A 16,664-nucleotide genomic window follows, 5' to 3' on the forward strand; every position below is an offset into this window, starting at 1 on the left:
AATGGGCGCAATGGTAGATTGGGAGATCGGGAAAACATTCCTAGTTTATGACAGGTCTGTTCAAGTCTGATAACAGGTGAGTCATAACTTTCCTTTGTTTGATCTCTTGTGTGTTTCTCTAGTTTTCTCCAAATCCATGCCTGCAGTTCACCTCAGTAACTCCCTGCACACATTGCTCTTAATGTGGCATAACCAAAATTGTACACAGCTGCAACTTGCCACTTCTACGGATCTATAGACTTGCATCCAAGATCCCTCCGTACATCAATATTCCTGAGCGTTGTGTCTTACTGTATGCTTTCCATTTACATTTGAAGTGCATCACTTCACAGTTGTCTAGATTAAACACCATCTGCTATTTCTTTATTGTATTCTTTCACAACCTTACTCACAATCCACAACTCCACTAACTTTTGTGTAATCTACAAATTTATCTCCCTATCTCCCTCCCTTCCCTCTACTTCCTCCGCGAGCTCCCCCATTCTCTTTACAGATCACCTGACTCCTGCTCTCCCATCCATCTTCTCTCTCGGACTCCTTCAAGATCATTTCCGGCTCCTCCTTTCTTGCTCTGGTTCCTCCTTACCTCTCAAACTCATTTCCTCCTTCACCTAGCTCCTTAGCTAACTCTACTGACCCCTTTTATTCACTTGTACTCCCTTTACAGACCTCTCCTGGTTTCTACGCCCCTCCTGGCCTCCCCCCCTTCTTTCCTCTCCCCCTCCCCCAATTATCTGGTTCTTCCCCTACTGCACACCTCCCTCTCCTCTCCCTCTGCTGACACTAGTTCAATCCATTTCCCTCCCTGTACTGATCCATTTCCTCCTCCTCCTGACTCTTCCCCTTCCACATCTGACCCCTTGCTTCCTTCTGCCCTGGCCCATCAGAAAGTAATGGCCCTGTCCCACTGTACGAGTTCATTCAATTGCTCTCCCGAGTTTAAAAATAAAATCAAACTCGTGGTAAGCACGTAGAATGAACGTAGTGGGTACGTCGGAGCTCGGGGACGTCTCATAGCGGCTCGTAACGCTGACAGGAGGGACTCGGGAAACGGGGTAAGCTAGGGAAGACTCGTGAAGATTTTTCAACATGTTGAAAAATGTCCACAAGAGCCCCGAGTGCCTGCGAGCGGCCATTACCATAAATCTCTGAGTTCGAATCAGGGCAAACTCGGGAGAACTCTTTGAATGAACTCGTACAGTGGGGCAGGGCTTTAAGACTCTACCTCTGGCTCCCTTTATCTCCATTGCAACAGGCTGAACAATGTGAATGATGTTCTCTCTGAGACAAAGGCATGCAAGATTAGCAATCACAATAAAAGACAAACTAGAATGACCTACCCATGCTGACACTCTTTGCTCAAGCAGACCAATATCAGTATTTTCACTGGACTGATCATAAACCGAAAACTGCGTCCTGTAGAAAATACCACCTGTGAGGAGAAAGCAGAACGGAGTTACACGGCAGATTATCTGCTCAAACCACAAGAGGCCAGGCCGCCTTCAACGTACACCTGCGTTGCACTCTCACCAAAGGTTGTTCTCAGAGGAAACCTTCCAATTATGCTGCTCCCAAAGTGCCCAGAGGAATTCCTGGCACTGCTCTGAATAACCTCAGAATAACTCAATGAAAGTTACAAATAACTTTCATAAATACCAATGGTCTTCACCTGCCATGTTGGAGTTCACCTCAAATCAAAGCTTGCAAACATACTGTGAGTACAATACTGTGGGTACAGTAATACACATAACACGTCATATTAGTAAAGTGTGATTTATGTGTTGAGTGTGCAGACTTCGTTGAATGGCCTCTGAGGCCAGCCTTTAAGTTTGAGAGGGATAGTTGCCAGAATTCACATGGAATGCAAATATTGGAGTAATACTGGTTGCCCATCCCAGTCGGAAACGCCTGGAGTGAAAGCACCAGACGTGGGCAAGGAATTGATAAAGAGGACAGTCTGCTCACTCGACACTAGGTGGCACCTTCCCCATGCTGACTGGTGCCGTGTTAGTTATAATCAAGAGAGCTGTGTTAGTCTATGATGTTAGTCTGTGTTTTCCTGGAGAAGAGAGAACAAAGTTATTTTCCAGCAAAGATCAAACGTAGGCGGACACAAAATTAGTCCTTGAGCAAACAGCCATTGATGGCAAGAGTTCAAATCAATTACTTGCTGTAAAATTTCTCTGCAATATTCCTCCCTGGAATCTTTATTAGATATACTCCCTCATTCATTCAACTCAAATCAATTCGGGTTTTCATATGTACTTCTCTCAAATTAAACTACATTCAAATGGTTAAGTATTATGCTAAGTAAGTAAGTATCTGATGGGTGAGAACCTGGTCAATTGTTAAGGTTCATTGAAGCATTTAGTTGTGCACTCCACAAGTTCTCAATGAAGTCTACATATTCAGTGCAAAACCCAATACCAGCGCCAAACGTGGGCTCTGCTCTGCGCTAAGAAGATCCCATTTTCAGTGTTAAATTGATCAACTGGAAACCAGCTTTAGCTACACTCAAGCAAAAATATGCAGAACTCAACCCACTCTCCAGGTGCAACCAGCCACAAGCCCACAGGTTTATGATTCAAAATAGCCACAGGTACAGTCAGAGCAATGGAGTTCCTCCTCGAGCGAAGAGGGATTGGTCTTTCCTACTATTAATGATGCCAACACAACTGATGGCATTGAACTGTTGCATTAAACAAGGAATTTTGCTACCGTGGCGTAGAAAGTGCAGAAGGATTTTTTTTCTCACTAGAAGAATAGGCTAGGTTTGTTCATTACATCGTAAGGGATGGGCATTCCCTTAGAAGCGAATGTTCCCCTCCTGAAGCCCATCCCTTACACGGAAATGAATTCCTGCATATTTTTGCCCAAGCTTCGCAAGGATTTAATCAATACTACAGATACTACACGTTGAGCTATTTTGCAAGTGAGGGTGTTTTACTAACTGCTAAGCCTCAACAAAGCAATCATTTGTGTCCAACACCGTGCTTTTAGCTAAGTCTACACATTCAATCCAACTACCACCAACACCAGTGGGCCAGCTATTGGCAAATTTTTTTTTAGTGACATTTTTCGCTAGCTATTGCTACAGATTCTCTGAAGACATACGGTTGACGATCAACACTCCACACAAGCAGCTCATGCCAACTGTGGCCTCGCACAGACAGGGCAAAGAGGCTTGGTCAGTGGCGGTAGGCTGTTCCCCACTGTCTGTGCTTGAGTCAAAGGTCATATTGAATCCAAAAACATCAAGGGGGAGAAGAGGAGATGGCGTAACTGTGTCCGATGATGAACTGGGTTGAAGGTTTGGTAGGCGCGTAGTGGAGGTCTGAGAGCTCTGTGGCAGTTGATTGTAGGTCTCTGTGCTTGACATCATTTCCCAGGCTGGTTTACTCATGGAAGGAACCACAGAAAAATCCATTGGCGAAATAGTCTCCAGTGTTGGCTCTTGAGATCCAGCACTCGGCTGCGTTCCAATGGATGTTGCAGAGAACATTCCTGATATCCCTTCACTGAGTGGGAAAGATTGCACTCCCAGATTATAACTGTGGCGCTCTCCAACATGAAACTCTGATGTGTGGAGCTGCAATGTGTGTGCATACTTCTGGTCTGTTGAAACCATGTTGAAGGTGAGCAAGTCATTTGATGAATGGACTGATCTACTGACCTGTCCAATTTCAGATTCTGCCCCTATAAAAATATCACTGGATTGCAGGAGTTGGGGTCCTTCTGATAGTGATGGGGTAAGTGTTCTGTGAGGTGGCCACTTCACACTCACATCTACTGGTATCAGAGTCATCACCTGCTGATGTTTTGAACTTTCAAGTATTGCACGACTCCCAAAGGTTTCCTCCTTGAGGATGTCAGTCCTATCCGGAGATGATGCAAACAAGTTCAGTTCCAATTCTCTTTGTGTGACCGCGGTCATGAAGTTCTCCAGGGAGTAAGAGCCAATGATCACATCTGAGTGACCCTGAAATGCTCCTGGAATTGTCAGTGAAAAACTAGAGAACACTGTCCCACTTAAAGATCCATGCAGTAAATTAGTTGTTAAGGTTGGAGTTTGTTCCAGTCCAGGAAGGTGGTCAGCGTGAAGCAAAGTTGTGTTTTCACTTCTGATACCTGCATCGTCATCCAAAAACTGGAACGAGATTGTCTCCTCTGGTCTCTGGTCCAACAGCACATCCCATGAGCTCCAAACACTTGCAATTGAAGTCTCCAGTGAAGACTTGAGGTGACCAGCCACTATTAGGGAATCATTCCTCAGATGAAGACCATTAGAATATAAAGAGTCATTCTTATCTTGACGGGTGTCAAAGGTTGAAGCCTCCTTCTGTGGATGAGGAATGTCAGAGGTTAAGGATTCATTCCCTGGATTTGTGGTGTCAGAGGTTAAGGACTCATTCACTTGATACAGAGTGTTGGAAGTTAAGGATTCATTCCTTGGATGTGGACTGTCGTGGGTGAAGGATTCACTCCCTTTATGTGGAGTGTCGGAGGTGACCCATTTATTTCTTGAATGTGGGCTGACAGAAGTAAAGGATTCATTCCCTACATGTGGAGCATCTGAGGTAAAAGATTCATTCTCTGGATGCGAGTTAGTGTCTGTGAAGGATTCATTCCATCCACGTGGAGTGTCGGAGGTAAAGGATTTGTTCCCTGGATGTGGAACATCAGAGGAAACAGATTTATTTCCTGGATATGGAATGTCAGAGGTTAAGGATTCATTCCTCGGATGTGGAGTGTCGAAGGTTAAGGATTTATTCCCTGAATTGGAAGTGTTCGGGGTTAGGAGTTCATCCTCCAAATAAGGAGCATCAGAGGTTGAGATCGATGAAGTGTGCAAGGCCACAAGTGGAACCCATGTACTTTTGGTAAACAATCTAGTATTTCTGATGGTCAGCATCTCCCATTTGTTTTTGGTCATGACAGGTGCAGGTTGGTGGCTTTGTGTGATGTGCAGTGTGGTACCAGTCAGGGAGATCTGGCTATAGTCTTTATCTGCAATCCCTTTGTGGACAGAAAGGAGGGGAATACTGGTCTCTCTCGTGGACAATCTCCAACTGTTCTCATTGTGTGAAGGAAAATCCAGCAGAGATTCTTGGACTCTTGTCATGACTGTTGCCCTACTCAATTCAATATTTGTTTCTAAACCTGGGTGTAACTCAATGGTTCTGGAACTAGCTGACTGCATGGTAGATGAAATGAAGAAATTGATTCTGGATTCATGAGATCCCATTGAGAATTTCCCTGGTTTGGACTGTCGTTGAGAGATACCCACATTGAGTTCAGATTTAGATGGCGTTGGAGAAACGTCCAATAAATTATTTGGAATTGAAGAAATGTTTTGGTTATCTGACATTAGAGCTGAAGAAATAAACATCAAAGCATCTGGATTGTTCATTTTGGTGTTGAGCCTTATTGATGCATTCGGAGAGCTCACATCTATATCTTTAGCAAAACCAGAAGTACCATCTACTTGGTTTCTTACTGAAAACTGTCTTGGATGCCGCATAAACTCATGAGATTGCCTTAATTGATTTGCTACCTGTTCAGTGCTAATGAACAGCCTTTGTGTTGCTGCCATAGACACCCTGCCCATGTTTGCAAAGCGGAGCAACTCTGTCGCACGTATTAGTTGGGTTTCATTGACGCTGTTGTTCCTCTCAGGAAGCAGGCTTGATATGGTGGAACCAACTTGCCCTTGAACCAGCAATGAACTTGGCCAGCTGGATAAGGGACTGTTGGCTTCGGGAAAGGCAGTGCTAAAAGAATTGGTATTGGAATGGTTGGAAAGAAATCTGGTTCCTTGGGGGTCTATAGAGGATTCTGTATTGCCAGGAAGAGATTGTGCTGAAGTCTCAGTGATGACCTGGTCTCCCAGAGGCTCCAATGTATCTTCCAATTGCATCAGGTTGCTGCTGTATGTCCAGAGCGAGCCATATAAGAGATGCCCATGAGGCATAATGATGTCCGCACTTATTTCCTGTTGAGACTCAATTGGAGTGGGATTCATTGTTTGGTACAACTCTGGAAAAGGGGTTTGTGGTTGCATCTCCAATACGTTTAAAACATTAGATGACCATTTGCCAGGATCTTGTTGGTTAGATAATAATATAGAAGAAATACTTGGCTTCAATCTCAATGTATCTATTCCAATGTCTCTTCCTTCATCAATCAGTGCCTCATGACTTTCAAGATCAACAGATGACATCTCATTGTCATCCTCCGTAACCTTATTAGTTGAATTCTTCACACCAAACCTCAAGTCCCAGATCTGCCTCATAAGTTTTTTTAACCTACTGATGAATTCAGAAGTCAATCCAGTGACATTATCACTGTTAGCATATTCACTGGCTGTGTTGGTATCTCTGGCAGTGTTGACAAAGACACTTGGAGGAAGATGTTTTCTCTCAGTGACGTTGCCGGCTGCCATGGCCAAAGCCTTTGAATCCTTAGTAACACGTGAGCTCTTGGTGACCGTCTTGGCAATCAAAGCGACTTTCATGTTTGATCGCCCAGGTTTCAAACTGCTGGGTCTGGGTCTTAACGGGAACCTCAGTGGTGTGGAGATGATCCCGAATGGATTGCTGAACTTCCCCGATCTCTGCCTCCTGCGCGATGTAAACCTTTGCCAGATCTCATTTAACTGGCTATGGTTCAGCGGAACCTGCGACCTCTGCAAATCTGTGACGTTAAAGCTGCCAGCTGCTAGTGAGAAAATCATCTCATCATTAAATCACCACATTAAGTTTTGCGTCTGAATCTTAGCAATACCTCGGTGTGTCTTGCAGGGCCCAGTGTAAGCTAAATTCACCCTCTCTCATCCTACATCTCTCATCCGGATGCTCCACATGCAGGAGATGAAGTGGCAGTAGCCAGACTGATTAGATGAGAGGCAGTGGAGATTTAACAGATAGGAACGAGACAATGAAAGGGTGAATAAGGATGATCTATTTCCTTTAACAGTGAGTGAACTCAGACTTATACCCCAATCCTGACCTCTTCTTCTTTCTCACGTTGGGCAGAAGATACAAAGGTTTGAAAGCACATACCATCAGATTCTGGAACAGCTTGTTCCTTACTGTTATCAGATCATTGAACAGAACTCTCCTAGTCTAAGGGTGTGGCTCCCAATCATCCAGCCTACCTCATTGTGACCCTTGTACATTTATTTTCATGTGAGCTTTCTTTGTAGCTATAATACCATATTCTGCACTCTGTTTATTTTCACTTTTGCACTACCTTGTGCACTAGTGTATGGTATAATTTTCCTGGAAGCACACAGATTAAGGTATGTATCAAGTATCTTAGTACACATGAAACAATACCAATGCTTAAGACAGAAGATCAGAAGGAAGAAAGTTCCAAAGAGTGGTAGGAGTCAGAAACTCACAGCCCAAAAAGATGAGTACCTTCTAAGTAGACTACGTTCTAATGTGACCGGGTGAGCAATTGTAAAACTGTACCAAGACTAGGGATAGCCTGTCTGCCCAACTAGAATCTAACCAAACCCAACTATCTAAGTCCAATTGTGTGACAGCCTCTTAAACCTTTCTGGGTGTATAGTTTAAGGAGGGATTGTGAATGGCATTGACACTTTGTCAGTGAATGTATTGAACTGACAGTACAACAAATATAGAGGAAGGCATGTTCCTATTATATGGACTGTGCATATATTGAGAATAAATACTTTTTTGGAAAGAATTATCTGTGTCTGGATCAGGTCAGGTCAAACATAGAAATTAAAGGACTTGGGATCAATTTGGGCTGGGTTAGCTCAGTTTGGTTTTCACTAGAAAGCACTAACCCCACATTTCAGTTGTTGACAATGTCAAGTTAAGTGGCATGTGCTTAGTGCTCCCGAGAGGATATCTCAGGCAATTTATATTGGTGGCAGGGCCGAATATGGAATTTTCTTGGGCGAATGAGCTCAGGTCATGTTCCGACTGATAATGGACGGTCTCAGCACATCCCTGCAAGTCCCAATCCAGAGCTGGAGATTGAGGGTAAAATTGCATTTTTTTTACGGAGGGAGTGTAGATTATGAACCAAATGTCCTCCATCAGCAGCATAAACATCTACATCAGAATTCTGAAATTATGCCCATGAAATACAACAGTATGATGCCCATGAAATACAACAATATCCACAAGTACTCCATGTAGAGATTTGTTGGACTGCTACTCATTGGTAGGTTCAACACAAAATAGGTGTTTGTGGGGTTACAACTCAACCATATTTAACACATCAGAACTAATTTGACTAGTTAGGTGTGATTGGGTGTCAGTATAGAAGGGACACTCAGTGTTCAGTATAATCTATTGTTCAGTTCATTGTATATCAATCATTTGGACTGAAATTCTATTGGTTTTTAACTCAGCCAGTTCTGACCCAATACCCACAGAGCAGGGAGGCGAGAGGGTAAATAACTAAATGAGACTGCTCTTTCTTCCCGCCATCACTTGCACAATCTCTGCTGCAAGCAAATTTGTAGTAATATCACATCACCAATATTGATCACTGAAGCACAGATGAGAGTAGATTGTGAATATATCTTTAGCATATGAGATGACTGTTCAAGAAGCTCTTCTTGAATCTGGTGGCATGTGCTGTCAAGCTTTTATATCTTCTGCCTGACAGGAGAGGGGGGAAGAGAGAATGATCTGAGTACGAGTGGTCCCTGATTATGTTGGCTACAGTGTGACGTGTAGATGGAGTTGATCAGGAGAAGGATGGTTTGTGCCACGGACTGGGCTGCGTCCACAACTCTCTGCAATCTCTTACCTCATCCTCGGGATTTTAATTTTCATTCAGAATGGTCAGATGAGCAGGGATGGATATGAGTGATTCCCTCACATTTCATACTCTCATAATTACACCATTCACCACTCTGGAAACAGACACATCTTTTCTTATACCCTGCATCAGCCCTCTCACATTCACTTCATCCCATCTTTATGGAAAAGCAAACCACTTTCTTTCTAATGCACTGATGCAGTTTATCCTCAAAGGGCCTTAAAAGTTGACATGTGGCGGCTCCCAAGGGTTGTGCCATCATACTGTCAAACCCCTCGGCACGGGAGTGGTTCAGTCCGGAGGTGGCCCTTAGCCAGAGGGTTTAAAGGCAGGGGTTTGGGGTGCCATCTTTCTCTAGTTTGGTCTTCCCTGCAACCGGGAGGAACATAATAAAAGGTGCCTCTCAAAACACTGGACTTCATGCTTCCTTTTGAGACCCACGCACTACAACACCATGCCTGCTGCCCCAGTGGTTTGTACTTGTAAGAAAAATACCATGAAAGTAAAAACACCTGTTGGCTCTTCTCTCATTCAAACACATTCCAGACTGAAATTCCTTTAACCATTATTTAGTGAAAACTCTAAATAAATTGGCAGAAGCCATAACCATTAACATATAAATAATTAACTTTCATATTCAAGCATGGAAAGTTATTTGACTGTAAATCTGCTGCTTTTTCCACAGATGCTGCCTGGCCTGAACATTTACTGGTTACTTTTTATTATTCAAAGTTTCCAATCCTCCGGGAAGATAATTGAGCTCAAAGGAAGGGGGCTCAGACATAACGGGATAATCCCAGGATTCGAAATTCCACAGTGGCCTTCTCTGGATTAGACCATTACATTATATAATTTGGGATTTGGGAGTACATAAATTGGGGCCAGTGCACCCATCTACGGAGGTGCTAGACTGTCAGATATGTCCCAATGAGGTATTATATATAACTGACAATGAACGAGGGGAATCCTTCTTGGCTCAACATCACGTAGCAGATTATTTGTGCACCTGTGTCGATGGGGACTTGTTATGGATAGGTCAGCTGCTCTAGTTTTCGTTATTGGAAAGCTAAACACACTTCAGTTGTGCTATGTTCACTATGAAGCCTTTTGAGACCACACAAGGTTGTGAAAAGAACCAAATAATCGAAGGCTCTTTCTTTTCAAATGTGATTTTAAACTGTTCCACTGGTCAGGTAGCAGAGAAGCACAACAAATGGCCAGAACATAAATCTAAATGTTTGTGTTCCCCATCTTATACAGATTCCTATTGTAAACATATATAGATGACCACACCTTCCTATCATAGGATCCCCACCGTGGTCATCATCTTCCTCCACCCCATCGCCCATGCATGTCCGTTGTGAAGGGTCAATATTACAAGTTGTTGGAACAAGCTCAACGAACACCAAATGGGCCGGCCATATGAAGGGGAGGGTGGGGGGAGGGGTGTGGGGTTTGAGATCATGGTAGGTATTGTTGTTGCCCTCTTTAAGAAACTTCAGAATTATTTCAGGGGAAAAAAGGTGATAGGTGGGAGATAGTCCACCTAGGAAAATATAGTCCAAGGTGTAAGATGGCATCTCGTACACCGCACCATCCCATCACTATCACCTCTCGTCTATACCCCCTGAGCTCAGTCCTCACCAACAGCGCAATTCACCAACATATCTAGATCATATATATTGCAGGTAACATAGCACTAGCTTAAAGTGGCATCATTTCCAAGAAACTGAAGATTATTTTAACATTTTGTTTGATTTCGACTGTGAAGAAGTCCCATGAGATGAGGTGCACAAATTGCAAACTGTTGACCACAAGGGACTTTACAGTGTTTTCTTTTGATAGACACTGTGTCATAAGAATGTGCAAGTAACCATTTGTAGTCAGGTGGCATTAAACCTCATTGTGTTTGCACTCTTTTGGGTATAAATCATGATATTGCCTTCTCCAAAGCTTCCAATGGTTAGTAGCATCATTGTGGCAGCGACATTAGTAACCCAGCATCAACACCAATGCTAGCGAAGAACATTGCAGTCAGCTTCTCCCTACCTTCATTGCTGGAGCAATTACAACTTGTATTTTGGGAGACTGTGTTGTTTTGATGCCCTGATTAATGCAAAAGAATAAAACTTAACCTGATTCGACTGACCACGGTTTGTCCGCGCAGAAATCCATTATTCACAGATAATTCATAAGGTCATAAGGTCATGAGTGATGGGAGCAGAATTAGACCATTCGGCACATCAAGTCTACTCCATCATTTAATTGTGGCCAATCTATCTCTCCCTCCTAAACCGAGTCTCCTGCCTTCTCCCCATAACCTCTGACAATGGAACTCCAATTGAGTGCACCATTGCTGCTGCATTTAGCCAGATATAGGTATGGCATCTTTTCAATGGATCCCATAACATGTCTGGCTGGAATATGCCACTTACTGGTAAATTTATTTGCAGATTTCGCTAATAAGTCAGATTGTATGGTGAGTTAACAACAGGGAGGCACATTGGCGGCACAGTGGTAGAGCTGCTGCCTTACAGCGCCAGAAATCCGGGTTCGATCCCGACCATGGGTGCCATCTGAACAGAGTTTGTACATTCTCCCTGTGAACGTGTGAGTTTTCTCTGGGTGCTCCGGTTCCCTCCCACACGCCAACGATGTACAGGTTTGAAGGTTTATCGGCTTCGGTAAAATTGTAAATTGTCCCTAGTGTGTCGCATATTGTTATTGTACGGGGTGATCGATGGTCTGCGCAAACTCGGTGTGCCGAATGGCATGTTTCCGAATGGCCTAAATTAATCTGGGGCACTGTGTGCCTACTTTTCGGTATTAGGCTAGCGAGGTGATTATGTTACAGGCTTCCATTGCCAACCACCTCGCTACTAAGGAGCTTGTCATTATTTTATCCCATCACCTTCCCTCCCCAATATCCAAGATGGATGACTACCAAATACCAAATCTGGAAGACTCCATCAAAAGCAGTTTCGTCTGTTGAGTGCTAATTTCAGCATCCAGAGTTTTGTGCCTAAGAAGATGGATCGTTGCTGAAATGTTACTTCAACATATGCTTTGCACTGTGGGAACTAGCAACCAGGTTTCTTAATTACAACAGTGAATCTACTCCAAGCAGTTATACTGGCTATGAGAGCACATGGCCCAAGGTTGAGAAAGCTGATATACCAATCCAAAACACATCCTCCCTCAATGATTCAGATTCACCCCCCCCCCCCCCCCCCCCCCCCCCCCCCTCTCCCCTCCATCTCCCTTCTATCTATTTAGACATAAAAGGATCAAACATCCAATGACTTACTCAAATCTGTGGTGTCTCTGGATCCATGTGTGGTGACTTCAGTGAATGGAGTACTTATGCCTTTGTAATGTAATCAAATATGAAATACTGATCACTCAATTGATAAACTTTAAAATGGTCTGAATACTTCTTGCTAACCCTTGGAAAGGAAAACCGCTCTCCAAGAGTCACTTAAGAAATCTCAGAAAATTCACCAGAGGTGGAGTAACAGGCTACACAGAGTTGTAGTAAAGAGTTGTATGTCCTAGCTAAGTTTGCTGGTTCTCCAGTGCCCACTAAAAGCAAAGATGTTCACAGCACAAAGAGGTCGGTGAGCTAGAAAGATTGTAAGAAAGAGATAGCACTGGTATTACTGAACAATTGAGGGTGTGGAGAGAGGCATGCTCCTTCTTCACAAGTGCCTCAGGAATAAGGATGGCTTGGGAAGGGCATTGGCAGGTGGAATTCAATCCCAACTCCAGCCTCGGAAAGAAATCAAATAGTAGATGTACAGTAAATAGGAGAGCACAAACATACTGAGAGCCTTGTTCACCACCCCATTTGCCACAGGTGAATAGGGTGTGAAAAAGCCATGCCTGCTTTGTAGGTCAAAGCACAGAATACAAATGTTGGGATGCCCTGAGGCAACCTTACGAAACACTGGTTATACTGGACCTGGAGCATTGCATGCAGTTCAGTTGCCATGGCATAGGAGGGATGTGACTATGCTGAAGGGAGTGGACTGTTGTCAGGAGTATTTTAGTTAATGGGTAAGACTGGATAGGCAAACGTTTTTTTCCCTGGAGCAAAGGAGACTGAGGGATGACCTGATATATATATATATATATATATATATATATATATATATACATGTAAGAGGAGAAATAAGGTGGGTAGCTAGGATCTTATTCCAAGGGTGGAGGTATGAAAAACAAGAGGACATAGATTTAAAATAGGAAAGAGTTTTAAAAAGGATTTGAGAGGAAAGTTGCTTTTTAGAGAGTAGTTGATGTCTGGAGTTGACTGTGAGAGGAGGTGGTGGAATTGGATCCAATTGCTATGTTTATTAAACATTTAGACGCTGAAATAGGCAAGGTCCTAATACAGGCAAACGCGATTAGTTTAGATAGACACAGTGTCGGATGGGCATGGTGGGGTGAAGGCCCCTTTCCTGTGCTGTATAATTCTGTGACTATGACTAAGGAGTTCTGCACCAGGTACATCGACTGGAGGAATGCATGCTGAGCTAGGAAATTAAGTTGTTTGGAATGAAATTGAAAAAGTCATTGAAAAATAAAGAGGAACCTGTGTAAGTTTCATGGATGAGTTAGACCAAATTATTTATTTCCATGCTGTATGAGTAAGGTTTGGTAAGTTAATTTGTCTCTGTAAATTGCCCCCAGTATGTAGGTGAATGGTAGAATTAGGGAGAGTTCATGGGAGTGTGGAGAGAATAAAAACAGAGACTTATGTAGGATTAATGTAAATGGGTGTTTGGTGTCGGGACAAAGGGCCTATTTCCTTGCTGTGTTTCTTGGACTCAATACAGAATTATTAAATTAATTACCAAGTAAAAGAAACACAAATAGAAAGCTGAAGTTGGGATGGACAAAGTTGGGTTGGGAAGAGCCATTCAGGGAAAAGGCGAGGCAACAGATGAATAATAATAAGGCTTTGCAGAAATATTAAACAATTACTTTAGTTCAGTATTTGCCAGGGTGACCTGACATTGATGACATTGGATGGAAATGAAATATGTGCATTGAAAGTAGAAAAGTAAAGGGGCTGTCCCACTGCGGCGAGCTAATCCTAGAAAACCTCGAGCTGGATCGACTGTCCACGTTGAAACCGTGAGCTGGATTAATGCACAAGACTGGAGTGTAGTACAAGGAATATATGTATGTTCAAGCTGGGGTATTGGCAGTGCCAGATTATCAGTGTTTAATATTAGGGAACAGTACAGTACTGGGAGTACAGGATAGTGAATATAAAATACATGGGTACACAATCCTGCAGGATTGTCACTGTTTTACACTGGGGCATAATGCAGGGATGTCGGGATTTTGAGTGTGTAATGCCGGGGTATAGTATTGGGACTACAACACAATGAATGTAAAATAATGGGGCAGAGTACAGGGGAACAGGTTTCCTACAGTGTAACACAGGGGTACAGTATTGGTACCATAGATTCGTTTGGAACTCTAATGGTTAATATAGGGATATCTATTTGATTGGGTATAATAGCAGTGGGATATGGGGATGTTCGATTAACAAGTGGAAAACACTGGTGGATAGTGGGGTATTCGGGTGGATACGGGAGTTTTTGATTAGCTCTGAGGTAGAGTTCTTTTGATACAGGTCCAATAGTGTGATTTTTAACATTTGAAATATTTTGAGATATCTTAAGAGATATATTTAGATTTTTTACATATGCACCCTTTTCCACATATTCTATGTTAATCAAACATCCCCATGTGCTACAGTAATTCTCTTATATCCTTCCAATATTTTATACTACATCTAATATATATATATATATATATAGTACTATTTTATATTCACAATAATCTAATTTGTACTCTCCAAAATGTTCCATTTGATAAATTGAGCTATGTATGCATGATATAAAATCTACCTGTAAAATATTTGCAGTATAGTACTTTATGCTTTATCTTATTTCATATATGGTATGCAAGATATCTTCCATTCATTATAACAAAGCAACTATGTATGAAGCAACTTCACTCAAAAGGCAAATATGATCAAAATACAGCCCTATGTAGGATAATAACAATGTCCTAAGCACACCAGAATGCTCTAGGGAGTGTGGAAACATCAGAATTGAAACATTTGAAGGGCCAAATGTCACGTTCTCATCCACGTATTTTTTTGTGATCTGATCTACATCTTAAATGTCACCATCTAAACTCCACGAGAAGTTTTGTAACCGTTTTTACACAATGTTACATTCCAAGGTTCAGACCATGACGTGCTACTTGTATCATTTTGCAGTATAGAGTAACAAGCTATGACTAAGTATTGCAAATTGTTTAATATTATACTGTGTTCATATTGTCTCATGTAATGTATTAAAAAAAATTTAAGAATATATAATTGCACAACTATGGTTTTAATAAATTCCATCCACAATACCTAAGAAAAATAAAACAAAGCAAACTTATTTTTAAACACATAATTCTTCAATGGGTATATATAAAGGCAAATGCCGTTTTGAACACATGATACTGATTACCTAGTCCACCCAATAGAATGACTGGTGGGGGTGTGTAATCATAACACTGAGTCTTCACATTAGCTGCCTCCACTATATTAAATTATAGCAAAATAACAACAGAATAAAAAGATGCATTGTTCTTACCATCAGTTGACGGATCAACACTGTTAGTGACGTGCAAGTTAGTGGTAAGAGTGTTGGAGTTAACTGGTGTGGTGGCTGGGAATAAGATAAGGAAGAGCAAGCAAGTAACAATACATTATTAGATGATGCACTCGTTAATCGTTACATGCAGTTACCAAACACGGCTCGAGAAACACACGCTGTTGCAATAAATACATGCATGAGAACTTTCAATCTTAATATAGATCAAGGCTTTACTGGTGAGACAACCTTGCCCACTGGATAGACCTGTGACCCCCACCAGAGAAGTAAGCACAAATCAGTGGGTTGCCCCACATTCTTTGGGCTGCACAACTCTTGATGGTCCCAGCAGAGCGAGATATCCATTGGAGAATGTTGCCGACTGGACCATTCCTGACTGCAAAGAGTACATACTGAGGGACTTGCTGAGGCTTGGGGGAGCCAACGCCAAGTCTCTGTGGGAGAGGTCTACAGTCTAGGGTCCTCCTCCAGTGGGATATTGGGGGGCAGAGTCTGGTGGAGACACCCCTCAAACAAGGGAAGAGATATGCCTGGTATACGGATAGATTGTGAGCGCTACCGAATACACTAATTAATATACAAACACTGGGAATGTCAGATGAGTTTTTGCACTTTTGAGTTTTGTATATCTTTTTGTATTATTCTGAATAAAGTTTGTTTATTGGGGAAAAAACATGATATAATCTGGCACTCAGTCAGAAAGTCAGGGTACTCTACTATTGAAGGCAACTTCTCTTAAAGGAGGAAACATGTCAAAGATCCTATCAAACTTTGTGCTGGAGATCAGTGAATGAGTTGTGTCACCACAACTGTGAATTACTGTGACTGGACAACAGGTATGTTTCAGCCTGGAGCAGTTGAGCCCCTGAGTTGAGAGTTCAATACTGCAAGTGGAACTTGCTACCCTGCAGAATAATGGAAGCAACAAGACTCACACCTGAAAGGGAAACATAAGGCACAAGGAAATACATCGATGGAATAGCATTTCAGCTCCGAGACCACCTCATCAAACAAGAGGTCTTCTACCTGAAATGTTCTGTTTGTCTCTTACAGATGCTGCCACATGCAAACTGAAGGACAACATCTCATATTCTGCTTGGGTTGCTCTCAATCCAATTGCACGAGCGTTGAATTCTCCACTTTTATGTAACCCTAATATAAATTATAGGATAG

At 42.5% G+C, this 16,664-nt stretch overlaps 1 protein-coding gene across 17 annotated transcripts in view; it reads right to left on the reverse strand.

Moving 5' to 3' along the window:
• The window catches only part of adgrg6 (adhesion G protein-coupled receptor G6), a 165,760-nt gene that overhangs the window by 64,138 nt on the left and 84,958 nt on the right, over nucleotides 1-16,664 (reverse strand). For 10 of the 17 annotated variants that reach the window (XM_055639165.1, XM_055639158.1, XM_055639156.1 and 7 more), the window contains 5 exons: nucleotides 15,471-15,545; nucleotides 12,113-12,172; nucleotides 10,855-10,911; nucleotides 3,115-6,717; nucleotides 1,341-1,432 (listed from right to left, as the gene is read on the reverse strand). In XM_055639165.1, the coding sequence (XP_055495140.1) occupies nucleotides 1,341-1,432; nucleotides 3,115-6,717; nucleotides 10,855-10,911; nucleotides 12,113-12,172; nucleotides 15,471-15,545 (3,887 nt within the window). The remainder of the gene's footprint in view (nucleotides 1-1,340; nucleotides 1,433-3,114; nucleotides 6,718-10,854; nucleotides 10,912-12,112; nucleotides 12,173-15,470; nucleotides 15,546-16,664) is intronic. The other 7 variants (XM_055639159.1, XM_055639162.1, XM_055639161.1 and 4 more) reach the window with 7 other exon arrangements.

The sequence above is a fragment of the Leucoraja erinacea genome, chromosome 8, assembly GCF_028641065.1.
Source record: "Leucoraja erinacea ecotype New England chromosome 8, Leri_hhj_1, whole genome shotgun sequence".
In the NCBI taxonomy this organism is placed as follows: domain Eukaryota; kingdom Metazoa; phylum Chordata; class Chondrichthyes; order Rajiformes; family Rajidae; genus Leucoraja; species Leucoraja erinaceus.